General features: G+C 42.2%; 1 protein-coding gene and 1 pseudogene across 2 annotated transcripts; both read left to right on the top strand.

Annotated features, from left to right (window-relative positions):
• The first annotated feature begins 513 nt into the window (after positions 1–513).
• Positions 514–11,393, top strand: LOC308481845 (uncharacterized protein). The gene is made up of 2 exons (XM_081014553.1): positions 514–4,575; positions 8,519–11,393. Exons 1-2 carry the CDS (start codon positions 2,149–2,151, stop codon positions 11,102–11,104), a joined length of 5,013 nt encoding a protein of 1,670 aa, XP_080870679.1. The 5' UTR covers positions 514–2,148; the 3' UTR covers positions 11,105–11,393.
• A 2,602-nt stretch (positions 11,394–13,995) lies between these two features.
• Positions 13,996–16,700, top strand: LOC308481923 (protocadherin gamma-A6 pseudogene; annotated as a pseudogene). The gene has a single exon. The product of its transcript is annotated as a protocadherin gamma-A6 pseudogene (transcript).
• The last annotated feature ends 2,669 nt before the right edge of the window (positions 16,701–19,369 follow it).

Below are 19,369 nucleotides of genomic sequence, written 5' to 3'. Positions count from 1 at the left end.
CTTTATAAGAACATAATATGATTTCATAAGAAGAACCTGCTGGATGAGGCCAATAGCCCATGCAGTTCAGCATCCTGGCTGAGTGGTCAACCAGACACCTGTGGGAAACCTACAAATAGGACCTGAGCTCAAAAGCACCCTCGCATCCCGTGGATTCCAGCAACTGGTATTCAAAAGCATTACTGCCTCTAGCTGTGGAGGCAGAGCATAACCATTATGGGTAATAGCCTTCAATAGCCCTTTCCTCCATGAATTTGTCTAATCCTCTTTTAAAGCCATCCGATTTGTCATCACTGCTTCCTGTGGGCTTGCGTTCCTTCATTTAACTATGCACTGCTTGAAGACTTAGTTCCTTTTATCTGTTCTGAATCTCCCAGCGTTCAGCTTCACTGGATGTCCCTGCGTTCTAGTGTTTTGCATAATTATATAAACTTCTATCATGTTACCTCTTACCCAGCTATTCTTTAAACTACAAATTCCCAAGAGCTGCAAGTTTTCTTTGACCAAAATGGTCAAAGGCCTGGAAACGATGCCTTACGAGGAACGGCTAAGGGAGCTGGGCATGTTTAGCCTGGAGAAGAGGAGGTTAAGGGGTGATATGATAGCCATGTTCAAATATATAAAAGGATGTCACATAGAGGAGGGAGAAAGGTTGTTTTCTGCTGCTCCAGAGAAGCGGACACGGAGCAATGGATCCAAACTACAAGAAAGAAGATTCCACCTAAACATTAGGAAGAACTTCCTGACAGTAAGAGCTGTTCGACAGTGGAATTTGCTGCCAAGGAGTGTGGTGGAGTCTCCTTCTTTGGAGGTCTTTAAGCAGAGGCTTGACAACCATATGTCAGGAGTGCTCTGATGGTGTTTCCTGCTTGGCAGGGGGTTGGACTTGATGGCTCTTGTGGTCTCTTCCAACTCTATGATTCTATGATTCTTCATAGAAGGGGTTGCTTGTACAGTACTCCTTGATAATTTTGTTTATTCTTTTTTGAATAGATCTCAGTGATCCACCAGGTGTATATAGGGACAGGAGTTCTTTCAGAAAACAAGGTCCTGAGTTGTTCAGGGCTTTGTTTCCTATATATTTAAATAATTTACCATGAAGTGCTCAGACCTCTTAAATGCTCTTGAGATACTGAGGGAGACTGAAACCGCTGTGCCTTCTGATGTCTTCCTCTACCAACACACACATACATACATTATTTTATTTGTATGCCTCTTTTCCACAGTTCAGACCATACTCAAGGTAGCTTACGATATAAAAAAATACATAACTACAACATAACAAAAGTAGTCATAAACAATAAATAAAACATGGAACTGATAATAAAACATGAAACACAACCAAACTGAACAGTTTCTACATAAATCACAAGATCTAAAATAAAGATACAAAAAACCAACAGCAACAACAGCAGCAAGCCCTCATCACCCCAAAAAAGCTACACCCCAGCCCCAATCGTCTCACCCGCCATCCTTTCCACTTTAAAATTCACTCACCAGAGCATAGAACAGGTCTGCTGGGTGCCTGAGGCCACGGCCCTCTACACAGTGCAGTTATCTTATGAATAAGCACATGCACTGTTGAAACATTTAAAGCAGCCTCTCTGAGTGAGCACCTTGCTACCCTAAGTGCAGATAAGCCTGGGGTGCTTTATAAAACATGCAATAAACCCTACTTACATGACTATATTAATAGATAATGAATGCAATCCTCCTAATGCAATTAACACCCCATATATTAATGCACATTACAAGCACAAGAAAAAAGCATCAACTTTTTAAAGTACTCCAGATGAAGATTATGAGATTGCCTCGCCATATCACTTGGGTCTATTAAACAGGATGTGGAATTTTCAGTCCATCACATCCCTGACTCAGATTGTCTAATATGAAAGTAAGATTATGTTTAAACGATCTATAGTTTTCAGTTGAGCCTCTGGGTGTCGCTGTTCACCAATTTGGCTACAGAACACACTGGGAGTTCCATAAATTCTCTACTGTATAAACAGAAAATATCTGCATGACCATACTTGCACACACATTGCAGGGAGTGTAATAGGAGCAACTTTAAATAAAAAATAACAGCATTTATTTCATACTCAAAAACGTCTGAGCCAGAATAAGTGGCATTTATCCTGTTGCAAGAAAATGGGAGGAAACCAGAAGCAATGGAGCTGTAAAGAGACAATCTTGTTGCAATGCCTCATATTGATGCTCATTTTGAAGACAGTTTCTGCACAACTTCATTATTCCATTCCAGAGGAGATGCAGAAAGGCTCTTTTGTGGGAAATATTGCAAAGGATCTAGGAATGGATGGAAATAATCTTTCAAACCGCGAGCTCCGGATTCTTACCAGAACAGGTATGATTCAGTATTTTACTTTGAACTACAACAGTGGTCATTTACAAACCACTGAGAGAATTGACAGAGAAGAAATTTGTGCATGGGCAGAGAAGTGCAAATTAAATTTTCAGGTTATTGTTGAGAGTAAAAGAAAACTTTATGGAGTTGAAGTGGAAGTTACTGATATAAACGATAATGCTCCCCACTTTCCTCCAGGACAACTGGAGGTGAAAATTAATGAAATATCTATGAAAGGGTCTCGGTTTCCTCTGCCTGATGCTACTGATCCAGATCTGGGGATAAATTCTGTTCAGAATTACCAACTCACAGGCAGCGTGCATTTTTCTCTGGATGTTCAAACAGGAGAAAATGGTCCCAAACATGCTGAGCTGGTGCTGGAAAAATCTTTGGACAGAGAGGAACAGCCAGTTTATGATCTAATTATTATGGCTATGGATGGGGGTGATCCTGTCAGGACTGGCACTGCCCAAATTCAAGTCATTGTTTTAGATGTAAATGACAACGCACCAATTTTTAGCCAACCAGTCTATGAAATCAGCATTGAGGAGAACATTCCCAAAGGGTCCATACTCTGTGCAGTCAAAGCCACTGATCTGGATGAAGGAATCAACGGAGAGGTGAAATACTCCTTCAAAAAAACCACAAAAAAGGATTCACAAATGTTTCTTTTAAATTCAACAACTGGCATAATAACCCTCATGGGAAACTTGGACTTTGAGACATCATCCTTCTATGAATTTGAGGTGCAAGCCATGGATGGGGGTGGTCTAAGTGACAGGTCAAAGGTTGTGATCATGGTCACAGATCTGAATGACAATGCGCCAGAATTAACTGTGACCTTTCTGACCAACTCCATTCAGGAGAACTCATCAACCGGAACAGTTATTGCTATTATAAATGTAGAAGATCACGATTCTGGAATCAATAGTGAGGTCACATGCACAATTCCCAGAAACCTCCCGTTTCAGCTAAAACAATCCATAGACAACTTTTATAGTTTGGTGACAGATGGCCCCCTTGACAGAGAACAAGTGGCAAACTACAACATCACCATCACAGTAACTGATCATGGAATGCCTTCTCTTTCTACAGCCACCATCATAGCTCTGCACATTTTAGACACAAATGATAACCCACCTCACTTTGCAAGATCAGATTACAAGTCATTTTTCATGGAAAATAATCAGAGAGGAGCATCCATCTTTTCTCTAAATGCAAATGATCCAGACTGGGAAGAGAACTCCAGAATAACTTATTCCATCATAGAAAGTCAAGTGACTGGCTCCCCTCTCTCCTCATACCTCTCCATTAACTCAGAGACAGGGGTCATCTATGCTCTGAGTTCTTTTGACTATGAAGAGATCAGGGAGATTAAGTTCCTGGTTAAGGCTCAGGATGGAGGTTCTCCACCACTCAGCTCCAACGTCTCAGTGACTCTCTTCATCCTGGACCAGAATGACAATGCTCCCCAAATCCTGTACCCCTCCCCTCCCACTGATGGCTCCACGGGGATAGAGCTGGCCCCTCGCTCCTCTGAGCCAGGCTACCTGGTCACTAAGGTGGTGGCCGTGGATGCGGACTCTGGCCAGAATGCCTGGCTCTCCTACCAGCTGACCAAGGCCACCGAGCCAGGGCTCTTCACTCTGGGGCTCCACACGGGAGAGATCAGGACGGCCCGCTTCTTTCTGGAGAAAGATGCTCTCAAGCAAAGCCTGGTGGTTTTAGTGAAGGACAATGGGCAGCCTCCAATGTCGGCATCAGTCACTGTCACTGTGGTCTTGGCAGACAGCATCCCTGACATGCTGACTGATCTGAGCAGCGTCCCAGTATCTGAAGACCCACAGTCAGATCTCACCTTCTACTTGGTGACTGCAGTGGCTTTTGTCTCCTGCTTGTTCCTTGCCTTCCTCCTTGTGTTACTGGCACTGAAACTTCGCAGATGGAAAAATTCTCAGCTGTGTGACAATGGAAGTGTGCATTTTGATGGTGCTCCCATCTCCCAGTTTGTGGGGATTGATGGAGTCCGGGCATTTCTTCAGTCTTATTGCCATGAGGTTTCACTGACTTCAGGCTCTCGGAAAAGTCAGATTCTTTTTCCAATCGGAAGCTGTACCAATACTCTGACACCACAACAGGCTCCGGATAAGCCAGGCCCTGTGTTACTCATAGGTGATTCTAACACAGGTACGGAGGAGGCAGCAATCCATCAGGTGAGCACATAAGTTTCAGTACTTCCTATTCGATCTCCCAGTATTCTAAAATGCATAGGAAACTTTCCTGAGTACAAAAGGTTTCCTGGCTCAGGCAATCACCATCCAGGAATGGGAGACTAAGAAGAACCACAGCATGGTGTAGATTGCACATCTCTTCCCGAGGCCCCTCCTTTGCATGTTTAGCTAAAGCTAAGGATGCATTCCTGAAGGCTGCTAGTGCCATTGTTTAATAATGATTAACAAGGTCTCTAGAACAGTTTGGTTTACCAGAACTTTTGGTAGCAGGGCTCTCTCTCCATGGCTGTAGCACAGAGGTGGATAACCAGTGGGCTGCATGCACCCTCCACATCTGTCAGTGCAGTCCCCCAAACTGCCTATATCTTCCTGATCCTGCCAAAGAGAAACACCACTAGCAGAGACAGGGTGGGGTGGGGAATCAGTCATATCTCATCTATCTGGTGACTGCAGTGGCTTTTGTTTCCTGCTTGTTCTTCATTTTCCTCCTTGTGTTACTGGCCATCAGGTTGCACGGATGGAGAAAACTGCAACTGTTTGAGTCAAGGAGTGTGAATTTCAGTGGTGCTCCTGTCGCACAGTTTGTGGCTATTGATGGAATCCAAACATTTCTTTACTCTTATTGTGATGATCTTTCTCTTAACACTGCCTTTAGGAAAAACAGGTTTAATACTTCCAAGGCAAATTATTTCCATACTGCGACCAATGATCAGGCCTAGGAGGTAAAGGATCCTATTTTTGCTAATGGGGATTTAGATTGGAACAATGGAAATGAAATCAGAGACCAGGTGTCCTAACTTTTTCTTCTAATTGGAAATGTAGTTACAAATCTTGACAGATAAATTTCCCATTTATCTCTTTTCTTGACCCTTTTCAAAGCAATGAGACATGTCGGTAATTATTTTATTTCACTTATAGCTAGTATCTTATTTTACTAGTGGGGAAATCTTTATTGGTTTCAATCTGTGTTTTCTTAAACCACTGGGGCTTACATGACAGTAAGGATTTTATATTTGAAATTTATTGTGGTTTGGCTCTGTGCAGGATATTTGAACAAACTACCTACACAAACCAGCCTGCCCACTGTATTTATTTCTTAGGCTTTGCTCTGTGTTCTGTTGGGTTGCCATGTGTCCAGAATTTCCCAGACATATCCAGAATTTGTCAGCATCATCTGGACAGAAATCAGAAAAAAATTAGGGAAAATCCGGGCGTATGGCAGCCCATGTTGGCAGTTGCGATCTTGCCCAATAACTTTTCTGTCCGGGTTTTCACTGTTTGAAACATGGCAACTGAAGGTCTGATTGCCTGAGACACAAGCCAGAAGGCACAGTGGGTGAGTGGCAAGGAGGGGAAAAGAGGGGGAAAGAAGGTAGCAGAAAGAGGGGGGGAAAGGGGTGGCCTATTTTTTTGTCTTGGCCCCTCCCCCCAACTGTGCCCACATTTGGCTTCAGCCCTGTCCACCACTGGCTTTTGTCTTGCCCAGCATCTGCATACGGCCCCTGGCAGATTACCTCTGGCCCTCTGTTCTGTTCTGTTGTGGAATGCCTCCCCCCTGGAAAGTCTGATTGCCCCCCTCATTAACTGACAGGCTGTGAATACCTCTGTGTTCAATTACACTGTCAATTATTTCTTCCACCTCCCTGTTGGTTGATTAATTGTTTTCATTCAAGTTGTGATCTGCTTTGGAAGTCCCTGGACTAAAAGCTGAGATGAACCTATTTTGAACAAATAAATACATTTTCCTGTGGTAACATGATCTTCTGGTTCTCTTTGCCGACCACTATTCTTAAATAGGTGTAACTTGTGCCTAGTTAAGTGCAAGTAAATATTGCTCACAGTAGGCATAAAGTACCTCTAAGCCTGGAAGGAAAGGTGGTGTTGCTATATGCACTTTGAGTGCTGATGGGAATTGCATGCTGAAATAGCTGCCCTATCCTGCCTGCATTACAGTTCCCAATCCCAAACCAGGAGCCATGTGCTGGAACAGGCCCTCCAAATGTTTTAGGACTACAATTCCCATCATCCCTGACCACTGGTCCTGCTAGCTAAGGATGATGGGAGTTGTAGTCCCAAAACATCTGGAGGGCCGAGTTTGCGGATGCCTGTGCTAGAAGGAGGCATCCATCCTCTAATCTACCTTGCTGGACTGAGTCATTAGTCAAATATAGATTCATTTTGCTATGTGTATGCATTGTGTTTTAGTCTATGCATTTGGCTAATCTTTCTTCACTGAACAATGGTGTTACTATTCACTGATAACTCCACGTTTTCAGGCAATAAGAATTTAACCTATCAAATTAATATCAACAATAAGACCCATAGAATGCTAGAAAATCATTCTGAATCTATGATTGCATTCAAGTCAAGAGTGGATACAAGCAGTTCTGGATATATCTTAGACCCCCTAAAGAAAGTTTCTCATCACTCAAATCCTCTCTGCTGAATGGCTCTGCACTGATACAATAATGGCAGAAACGAAAGTTCTCAGTTCAAAACTACTACTGTTACTACTACTACTACTACTACTACGATTAATTATTACATTTCAGTTTACAGTCTGACAAATTGAAATTCTGACAGAGTAGTGCACACTTTGAATGCACTTGTGTAGAAGCTTTTTCTTCATGTCATAAACATTCCTGATTAATTACAGTAAACTTCCACATGTGCCAAAGCAATCCAAAAACGCAATACATCTAACAAAACTTTTGTCTCATTGACTTCAATGGAGTTTATACCCAGGTAAGTTGGTATAGGATTGCAATGTAAAAACTGTAATAAAATTTTACTACAAAGGTTGAATAGAATTAAGTACCAATACTATGAAAACAGAAACGAAAAACCAATTATTCAAAAGGATCATATGGGTCTTCTTGGAAATACCATGGAAAAGCATCCAAAAAAGTCAAAGGGAGAATATTGAATAATTCACCACCTAAGGAATTAGGAATCATCACACAGAATCGTAAGGAAAGATGTATCATCCAAAACTTCCTCTAGTGCAGCAGTGGTCAGCCAGATGCCACAGGGAAGATTACAAACATATGAGAAAAATGTCAAATGAATATACATAAGACTAAAGAATGAAAGAGTTATCCTGTGCTAAAGTGAATTTAAATTTCTTTTTCAGCATTTTATTATGGCCAATAGAACAGAAATAAAGCACACAATGCACCAAAATCTTAAAGACAGAACAAAATACAAAATTTAAATTTGCTAAACAAGTTCATAATTAAATAAAGGCCAAATCACCAGAATTCTGGCAGGGATAGGGTTGCCAGGGCATCCCACAATTGTTTTTAGGAAAACCTGAAACTTGTTGAGCTTTTTCTAGACAAAAACACCCCTAAAACCATGATTTTGCGATTGACTTGAATAAGAACGAGGACAAAGCGCCAACTCTTGGAAATTCCCCCAAGATGTCAATTCCGCCTTTGAAATCCTAGTAACGTCCAGGGAAATCCGAACGTATGGCAGCCCTAGGCAGGGATGTAGGCTTTCTGAATTATTGCATGGTTTTCTTCTGCTGGCAACTGCTTGTGTTTATGCTCCATCAAAAACACCCTAAAGTGTCATTATCATCTACCAGGAAAAACAATAAAAATATTAAAATAACAGTTTGTATGCAATGAAAAACAAATCTGAATTAAGCTTATGTGACTTCTAATCAAGCGATACTAAAGTACATTTGGACAACCAGTGAAAGAATTTTTAGTCATTCACAATTCTCCATAGATATCAGGGGGAAATAGCAATATAGAATTATAAACATGAAAATAAGCAAATACAGTTCCCCATGTGGACTCAGAGTGTCACTGTTGGACAACATGGGAGCAGCCATGGCTCAGCATTTCCGAGACTCTTAGAGCAGTGTCTCTTAACACTTCAGCTGAGCAGAAAGGAAAAGCTTTTATTTTAAAAGCTGCTCAAGAAAGGAAAGCTCTCAGTTTCCCAAGGATCAGCTGAAAAGAAGAATATTTCTATTATCTCAAATAAGTGTACTGGGAGTCTTGAAAACTGTACTGAAAGCAGGAAGAAATCAGGAAAGGCAATGGATGTGATGGAAGTAAAGCAGGCAGAGAGAACAAGGAAGATCACCAGGAGGCAAGTACTGTTTCTATTCATATTCTGGTCTGTGTTCTTCTGCCAGGTGGTGTCTGAGCAGGTTCAGTATTCAGTTCCAGAGGAAGCAGAGCAGGGCTCCTTTGTGGGGAATCTTGCTAAAGATCTGGGGTTGGATGTCAGAGAGCTGTCAAAGCGCAAGCTTGGTATTTCTTCAGAAAAGCAATTCTTTGATCTGAATGAACAAAATGGCAACCTGTATGTGAATGAGAGGATAGACCGGGAAGAGATTTGTGGGGAATCATCTACTTGTGTCATAAAACTAGAAGTTGTAGCACAAAATCCTTTGAATATTTTCCACGTAAATATTTTTATTCAGGATACTAATGACAATGCTCCACATTTCCGGAATGAAAATATTGAGCTTAAATTTAGTGAATCTACTCTGCCGGGAACTCGATTTGCTCTTGGAAATGCTGAAGATGATGATATCGGAATGAACTCCCTCCAGAATTATCAGTTGAGCTCAACTCCATATTTCAAACTAGAAATTCAAAACAGCAATGACGGCGGAAAATATGCAGAATTAATACTGCAGAAACAACTGGACAGGGAAAAAGAAGAGATGCACCACATGGTCCTTACAGCCATGGATGGTGGAGAACCTCCAAAAACCGGAACAGCCAAAATATTGGTAACAGTTCTTGATGCTAATGACAATGCCCCTGTTTTCACCCAGACAATCTATAAAGTGAGCCTGAAGGAGAGTGCACCCAAAGGAACCTCTGTGCTTCAAGTCAAAGCATCTGACAGTGATGAAGGGTCAAATGCTGAGATCACTTACACTTTCAGTGACATCCCAAAAACAGCCAAACAGAAGTTTCATCTAGATCCCAGAGATGGAACAATCACACTCATAGAAAGTGTTGATTTTGAGGACAGGCAAAAATATGTGATGATAATTCAGGCAAGTGATGGAGGAGGATTGGTGGCACATTGTAATGTGGAGATTGAGGTTCTTGATGAGAATGACAATGCTCCAGATGTGATCCTTACCTCCGTGTCCAGCCCAGTTCCAGAAGATGTCACATCTGGAGCTGTGATTGCTCTCATTAAAGTTCAGGACAGGGATTCTGGGGATAACGGAGAAGTCATCTGTCACCTGAAGGAACTTGTACCTTTCCTGATAGTCTCATCTTCGAGTAATTACTTCAAGCTCCTCATAGATGGTGCGCTTGACAGAGAAAGGACTCCAGAGTATAATATTACAATCATAGCCACAGACAAAGGCACACCTCCACTCTCCACACACAAATCCATATCAATACAGATCTCAGATATCAATGATAACCCACCAGCCTTTGACAAATCTTCCTACACTGCCTATGTTCCAGAGAACAACCCATCTGGAGCTTCAATTTTCCACATCAAGGCCTCTGACCCAGATCTGGATCGCAATGCCAGAATCACTTACTCCATCCTTCACAGCAACATCAAGGACCTGCCTCTTTCCTCCTATGTCTCCATTAACTCTGAGACTGGGATCATCTATGCCCAACGCTCCTTTGACTATGAGCTATTCAGGGAGTTTCAGATTCAAGTGAAGGTCCAAGATGGAGGTTCTCCACCACTCAATAGCAGTGCCACAGTGACAGTATGTGTTTTGGATCAAAATGATAACGCTCCGCAGATCCTGTACCCCTCACAATCAACAGAGGGCTCCCCTTTCTTTGAGATGGTGCCTCGGTCAGCTGAGTCGGGTTATCTGGTGACGAAGGTGGTGGCCGTGGACTCTGATTCGGGACACAATGCCTGGCTCTCCTTCCATCTCCTGCAGGCCACAGAGCCCTCACTCTTCAGCATTGGCTCCCACACAGGAGAGGTGCAAACAGTCCGAGCATTACTTGAGAGAGATGCAGTGAAGCAGAGGCTGGTCATTCTGGTGAAGGACAATGGGCATCCTCCTCTCTCAGCCACCACAACTTTGAGCCTGGTGTTTGCTGAGAACTTCCAGGAGGCTCTTCCAGAAATGAACTCCCAACCAAATGACTCAGAGTATCAGTCTGATCTACAGTTTTATTTGGTATTAGCCTTGACCTTGGTGTCCTTCTTGTTCCTGGTGACGGTGATACTGACCATTCTGATGAAGCTTCGAAGGTCAAGGAACCCCACTTTCCTTCAGTGCTTTATTCCTGACCCCCATTCAAAGGCTGGTGCCATATTCCCACCCAATTATGAGGACGGAACTTTGCCTTATTCCTACCAGGTCTGTCTGTCCTCTGAATCCAGGAGGAATGAGCTGACATTCCTGCAGCCCACTGTCCAAATAGCAGAGAACATCCTTTGCAATGGCAACTCTGACATTTCTTTGATGGTCAGTGGAGGCAATTTAATTTCTGAGAAGGAAAATGACAGCACGGTGAGTTATATTGCATGTTCCTTATAGGGAATTTGGTGTTATCACTTGTTTGAGAGTTTAATTGTAAACAGTGGATGTTATCAAACTGGCATCCCAGAGAATTCAGACCATGTCATCAGGGAAGTAGATAGGGAGTAGTATTGAGCTGCTACTGCTGTAGAGCCAGCTAATTGGACCTTCCAGCAGCTATTGAGGGGCAGCACAGCAGGATGGCGGAGGCTTTGTCAGAATTGTCCAGGTACACATCTGCATGGTAACTTGGTGTCGTGCCAAGATTACAGTGTGGTGCAGCATGGCTGAGTGGACAGAATGATGTTTTCTTCTTCTTCTTATCTTTGCAGTACAAATGCAATTGAATATGTAGCTATTTTCACATTCTGTCCTTTAAGAAATTTACAAGAAGAAATACCAAAAAGTCTTTCATAGAATATTCTTTAAATAAGTTGGTAAATTTCCTAGTAATTGGTAAAGTTTTTCAACTGAATTTTATGAAATGTTTGTGGAGCTTTTCATGGGTTGGATTATTTAATGAGAGTAAAGGATTAATTAATCACTAAACGTTTTAGAATAACTTTATTTGGTTCTCATATATACAAATAATCTTACATAGCATTTGGATATTGTGTTCCTGTCACAGACACAGCTTGGGATTTGGGTCTGATGAGAATAGCACAACATATTAAGTGGTGGAGCTCTTATGGAAGCTATCAGTTGTACAAGCATTTCTTAGGTCCTGTGACTGCATGCTGTTTGTAGAATGAAAAATGCTCATGTACAACCTGTGTAGAAGAGTGACATCAAAAGGGAGTTTCTCTTGGCATGATTTCTAGAGATGTTGTATACCACTCTTTTGGGGGGGGTAGTGATGGGGGGACTATAGAATTATTTTAAATAAAAAATTAAATAATATGCACATATCCCCCCGCTTCCAAGATATGTATATACTGGAAATGGTCCCTGAATTTACAAATACCCTAAACCAAACATGACCGTATCATGAACCTGAAACTATCCCCTGCCCCCCCCCCCGGCTCCTGCCCTGGCCAGGTCCTGTATTCTCTTATACAGTGGTACCTCGGGTTACATACACTTCAGGTTACATACGCTTCAGGTTACACACTCCGCTAACCCAGAAATAGTGCTTCAGGTTAAGAACTTTGCTTCAGGATAAGAACAGAAATTGGGCTCCAGCGGCTCGTCAGCAGCGGGAGGTCCCATTAGCTAAAGTGGTGATTCAGGTTAAGAACAGTTTCAGGTTAAGAACGGACCTCCAGAACGAATTAAGTACTTAACCTGAGGTACCACTGTATATTACTGATGTCCAGTGCGGATGCAATCCCAAAGTACTGGCATTCCTTTCCTTGGCATTTGCATTAGAGATTATGACAAACTGTAACAGTTGTAGTGAACACTTTGTATGTAAGGATGTGTGGATGTGGAGCATGTGGTTAGTATTTCTACTTATACCATCTCTAGTCATGCTTCCATACTGTAGAAATATAGGGGACAAATGACTATTGAGTCACAGCTACCAATGGCAGATGCCCTTTTAACTCTTTGGCATGGAATGTTTTCTTATGGAGAGTCAATCTGGCCAGGACATACATCTGCACATCCTGTAATTGCTGTACTTTAAAGCTGGGTCATGTTCACCACCAGTGTATATTCCATTAGGAAAGATGAAGACTAATGTTAAAAGAACATTTGTTGGCATTATCTAGTGGATAATTCAGTGTCTTGTCCCTCCTGCTAATGGCCAAATTCAGTTTTAGCAGTTTAATCTTGTAGAATAAGAAGCACAACATCAAGCTCTCCAAAGAAGATGGCCGAAACCCACCTACCTCTGCTGTTTAACAAGCCCTCACATGCTAGTTTTTAATAAAGCTCTCTTCTGAGTTGGACATCCAGTTTTCACATGTGTGCTTCTAAGCTACCATTGTTATCCATCCACAGTAGTGGTGTTTGTGATAAGCTGGAGCTGTGGATGAGGCAGCAGTGTGGCCGGGTCTGTATGCTTCTGTCAGCAACCAATCTGGCATTCCTGCTGGTGCACCTGCATGGCCCTAACCTTGCCGTGACTGAAGCCCAGCCCTTTCCAGATAAGCAGTGGCAATAAATTACAGAGAATGTAGCCATTTTACTTCTTTGCTCTGTGCAGTAATACCTAGTGTTAAGAATGTTCAAGGCGCTTCACATATAGTGCTGTGTAACTCTTACAATAACCCAGAAAAGTAGATCAATGTTATGATATTGGGGTAGGGGGAGAGGCTGCATTCAAATTTGTGGGGAATATTGCATTAGTTATTTTTCCTGCGTTTAATGGCAGCATTTCTGTCCTGTTCTTTTCACTGTGGTACCTGCTGTGCTAAGGAACTGCGGTTTTTGACTGATATACCAGCAAGTTGTGCTGAATTTCATGCACACCAGCGTATTTGGTATCACACAACAATGAATGTCATTGGCTAATGCCACAACTCTGTCAGCCTTTTTGCACATGGATGCCTCTGTTTCCCCATGAAAACAGCAGGAAAGAACTGTGTGTCAGCATATCAGTTTCCTCACTTTACAACTACAAACATTACACTGACACAAAGAAAATAAGAAGTACCAGAGGCTTACTATTCTTTTTTCTGCATCCAAAATGAATCTTTTTAATATCCAGCAAATAACATTGCTGAGAAAGTTCAATATTTCAGAATTCAATTCATTCCAGAATTTCCAGTAATGGGGTAGGGCAGGAACCCTAAACACTCTTGTCTTTCCTGCTCCATTTCAGTTTGTTTACAACAGCAAAAGTTGTCACTCTTCTTTATCTATAGTGGGTAAATTTGAAGGAAAAAAATAAAGAATATAGAAAAATATACATAGTTATCCTAGCTATATCTTCATTTATAATGTTTATAATATTATAATATAATAGTACAGTGAAATGGTGTTTATTTAATTTTCAAAAGTGAAGTTTTTGCAGTTTGGGCTTGATCCTCTGGGTGTCACTGTTCACCAGAATGGAGCAGAAATGTGAAATCCTGCCCAATCAAAGTTGCCTTTCCGTTAAACACAAACACAAAATATCTGAAGGAACAAGCTGCTTGTCAGTGTAAAGAAGAAATGGATGTACATTTTCCTTAGAATAGAGTTGGATACAGCAGCATTTGAATCAGAATTGAAGGGCCTTTAACCTGCTGCAAGGATGGAAGGAACTCAGAGGCTGTGGAACTGCAGAAAGGGAATCTTCCAGTGCCTTTTCATGATGTTTTCTTGGAAGGCAGTTTCTGGGCAGATCCACTACTCCATTCCAGAAGAGTTGCACAAAGGCTCTTCCGTGGGGAATGTTGCAAAGGACCTGGGAATGGATGGCAAGCAGCTCCCAAACCATGGACTGCGCATTGTTTCTCCTGTAGGTATGATTCAGTACTTTTCTTTGAATGCCAACAATGGCCATTTGCAGATATCTGAGAGAATAGATAGAGAGGAAATTTGTGGAGAGGCAGAGAAATGTTTGTTGAAGTTTCAGGTTCTTGTTGAAAGCAAACTGAAGCTTTATGGAATTGAAGTGGAAATTACGGATATAAATGATAATGCTCCCCACTTCCCTCTATGGGAACAGGAGCTGGAAATCAGTGAGGCATCTATACCTGGATTCCAGGTTCCTCTTCCTGAAGCTCAAGATCCAGACTGGGGGATAAATTCAGTGCAGAGCTACCAACTCACAGGCAGTAGCCATTTTGCTTTGCATGTGCAAACAGAAGAAAATGGTGTCAGACTTGCAGAACTTGTGTTGGAAAAGTCACTGGACAGAGAGGAACAATCAGCTTACGATTTGCTTCTCATAGCTACTGATGGAGGTGATCCCATCAGATCTGGCACATTACAAATCCACATCGCTGTCCTTGATGCAAATGACAATGCACCAGTTTTCAGCCAACCTCTCTACGAAGTGAGTGTGAATGAGAATATTCCCAAGTGGTCCACACTTTTGACAGTGAGAGCAACTGATATGGATGAAGGAATCAATGGAGACATTAAATACTTTTTCCAAAAAATCACAAAGAAGGACTCCCAAATGTTTCTGTTAAATTCCACAACAGGTGAAATCATCCTTATTGGGAATCTTGATTATGAGGAATCATCTTTATATGCATTTGAGATACAAGCAAAAGATGGAGGAAGGCTGAGTGACAGGTCAAAAGTTGTGATATCTGTTATGGATCTGAATGACAATGCACCTCAATTATCAGTTACCTTTGCCACCAACACCATACTTGAAAGTTCACCATCCCAAACGGTGATTGCCATTTTAAATGTCCAAGACCGAGATTCAGGAATCAATGGAGAAATCACATGTTCAATCCCTAGCAATCTCCCTTTTCAGCTAAAGAAGTCCATGGATAACTTTTACAGTTTGGTGACTGATGGTGCTCTTGACAGGGAACAGGTGTCTGTCTTCAATATTACTGTCACTGTTACTGACCATGGAGTCCCCCCTCTTTCTACAGTCACAGTTGTCACACTTCATGTTTTAGACACAAATGACAACCCACCCCTCTTTGAAAAAACAGACTACACTTTCTATTTTGTTGAGAATAACCAAAGAGGAGCCATGGTCTCTTCTATAAGAGCAAATGATCTTGACTGGGAAGAAAATGCCAGAATAACATATTCCATCACTGATGACCAAAGAAGTGACTCCCGCCTCTCGTCCTACCTTTCCATTAACTCTGAGACGGGGGTTATATATGCTCTGACCTCCTTTGATTATGAAGACTTTCGAGACATTCGGTTCCGTGTAAAGGCTCAGGATGGAGGTTCTCCACCACTCAGCTCCAACGTCTCAGTGACTCTCTTCATCCTGGACCAGAATGACAATGCTCCCCAAATCCTGTACCCCTCCCCTCCCACTGATGGTTCCACAGGGATAGAGCTGGCCCCTCGCTCCTCTGAGCCAGGCTACCTGGTCACTAAGGTGGTGGCCGTGGATGCGGACTCTGGCCAGAATGCCTGGCTCTCCTACCAGCTGATCAAGGCCACCGAGCCGGGGCTCTTCACTATGGGGCTCCACACGGGAGAGATCAGGACGGCCCGCTTCTTTCTGGAGAAAGATGCCCTCAAGCAAAGCCTGGTGGTTTTAGTGAAGGACAATGGGCAGCCACCTCTCTCTGCTTCAGCCACTCTGACTGTGGTGCTGGCTGACACCATCCCTGCAATCCTCTCAGACCTGAGCAGCATCTCAGCTCCTGTAGATCCTCCGTCTGACCTCACCTTCTACCTGGTCCTTGCAGTGGCTTTTGTCTCTTGCTTGTTCTTCACTTTCCTCCTTGTGTTACTGGCCATCAAGTTGCACAAGTGGAGAAATTCTCAGCTGCTTGAGACGGGGAGTGTGAATTTCAGTGGTGCTCCTATCTCACAGTTTGTGGGGATTGACGGAGTCCGAGCATTTCTGCACTCCTACTGCCAGGAGGTTTCTCTGACTTCAGGCTCTAAGAAAAGCCAATTTAGTATTTCCAAGGCAAATTATTCCAATACTCTGAGCAATCAACAGACTTGTGAGGTAAAGAATCCTATCATATCTGGTGAAGATTTAAATTTTAATGATGGTGATCCAGTCATAGCCCTGGTGAGTTAATCAGGTTATCTTTTGATTTTATATGAACTTACTCATCTTGGTGAATTTTACATCTATCTGCTGATCTGCAGTACTATACTGGAGGCTATTATTATACATAGCACTTTGTTTGATATTTATTAGTAACACCACAGTTGTTTTTTCAGTATTTGTGTTTCACACAAATTATTTTACTCAGTTACATTTCTTATCTTTACTGTTATATTGCCCAGTAGTAAAATGACTCTCTGATCCTCATTGCCAAGTATATATTATGGTATGTAAAAATATAATTGATGCTATGCAGCTTTTTAATGAACATCAATATTATGGGCACCATCCATAGGAGAGATAAGCACATGCTTAAGTTCCTTCTCCAGAAATCACTGGGTCTCAGAAATGATTTTCTTTGGCCGAAATGTACCATATAGTTGTAGGGTATTTTGGAATAACGTGTGCATAGTAAGAATAATCATGAGTTATACTTATACACTTGTTTGACTGATATTCTAGCATCTGCTGAATCGAGAAAAATGAAAATAACATACTAACTGAATATTAATTAAGATAGATTATTTAGCGCATTTGTGCAATTAGTTTTAGGCTGAATCTTCTGGCTTTTCCATTAGTAAATGTCATGTGGATTCTCATGTTCTCTGCCGGGATGGGTAGGGCAGAAGGAAAATCAAAGATGTAAACTGGCAGAAGAAAACACTCCCATATGCAAGGATTAAAGCGAATCTTCCATATGATGGACCTCTACCACTTTCCAAACCTCTAAAAGGAATTAGATCAAAGACAGGGAGGTAGGTGTGTGGATAGGGAAGACTCTCACATAAGACTCGGCAGAGACAGAACTGCTTCTTGTAATGGCTTTGAAAGGCCAAGCACCAGGGCCGGCCCAGCCACGAGGGAAGGTGTGGTGACCACCTTAGGCGGCAGAGTCCTCCAGGGCAGCAGATCCTGATGTCAGTTCCTGACATAGATCTTCACTCACCCCATCTTGCCTGGTGAGGAGGGGGTGCCATTCTGGGGTCTGTCTCAGGTGCCAAAATGTACTGGGCCGGCCTTGCCAAGCACTGCGTGGCTTTTTGCTACATACAAAACTATTCCTGGAGAAAATATACCAGAACTTTCCTGTCACTAAATATGGTAATTAATTCTCTTCTGACAGATAAACCATAATCTCTGCTGTGGAGCCTCTTCTAGAGAATGCTTATTCACTCTTTTTGATCTCCTGTGTGTATCTGTGGCAGCCTTTATGTTTTAGAAGTGCTGGCAGCGCTCCTCCCCCATTCTTCTGAGGAAAATATTATCTTTCCTGAATACTTTTTCTACTGCCCTCACAATTAAGCAAGCACCTTCAATCCCTTACTAGTCCTCATATTAAACCTTGCTAAAAAATAAATAAAAATCCAGTATATATGCAATGCTGGAGCGCACAGTCCTGATTATATGATTTATAAAAAGTTCTTAAATGCCATGAATATGAGCTGTTTGTTCCTAGAAACTGGGATGCGTCGTTCCTGTGGTGGGTTTGTCTGAGATGAAGTAATCCCTAGAAGTTATTTTCTCTAGATATTACTACACAGTAAATGTGGATGGATGTTAAAAACTCACCCAAAGGCAAATGTGAACACTTTGCAAAGAGGCTAAAGACCTGCCAATCATTAAGAATTCACTGTATAGTTAAATTACAGTATCATGGTATACATACCTACTCAGACGTGCTTAATGGATACAGGATGGCAGACGAGGCTTTGGTTTAGGGTTGGCATTAGGGAAAAACAGGGTTCTTGTGCCTTTAACAGATGTATGACAGACAGAAATTCAAGAAAGGCTCAACCTAGTATGGAAATACAATTACGGGAAAAGTTTCACCATGACTGTGCTCACTCTAATTTTGTGATATGCCATGCTCCCCACAGCAGCCATTTTGTATTATGCCATGCACCCATGGCAGCCATTTTGTGACTTGCACCCACAGCACTCTCTCAGAATTAAAAAAAGTGACCACTGGTCCAATGGTGTAATTGTAAAACAGGCAAACTGTCAGGTTTCTGAGGTGGCAGCAGCTAGAGTGAGGAAAGGTGAAGAGCAGGCCCTCAGCCTGGCAGAACCACCTCCCCCGCTTCCTTGCTGAGGAGAAATGAGCAGGCCTTGGGACTGAGGCTTTATAAAATGATGTGAAGCTGTACTGGTTCCCTGACCACCTGAATTTATATTTTTGCCTAGATGGGGAGACTACAGTACAATACTTCTGGTGGACATGCTGCCATGTGCCTCCCTGCCACAGGGGTCCACTTTATGAGATATATTTGGCAGGTATTCATGGAAGGGATGTGGAACTCCCTGCCTCTGGGCCTCCTTCCTGATGGCATTTCACTGCCTGCTGCAGGCCTTTTTATTCCAATAGGCATTAATCCTGCCTTGAAGCTGAATATTCTTGACTATATCTCAAAGATAGACATTTTTTTAAAAATCCACACTGACTCCATGGCAGGATCGTTGAAGTGACTATTATTTTATCTGCAAAGTCTGAGGTAAATTACCATAGTGTACAGAGTCCAGATTTATTCTTCCAAAAGAACTCTGCCAAATTCTTCTTTACATATTTGGGGGCAAATGACAGAAAAAGAAGACAATTTATTTACTGTTGCTGCAATACTACCACTCCAAATTCTAGGATG

This window comes from Podarcis pityusensis (assembly GCF_964106645.2).
Source record: "Podarcis pityusensis genome assembly, chromosome: 7".
Classification (NCBI taxonomy): Eukaryota; Metazoa; Chordata; class Lepidosauria; order Squamata; family Lacertidae; genus Podarcis; species Podarcis pityusensis.
The sequence above is the reverse complement of the archived record's forward strand: the minus strand, read 5'-3'. Positions and strand labels throughout refer to the sequence as shown.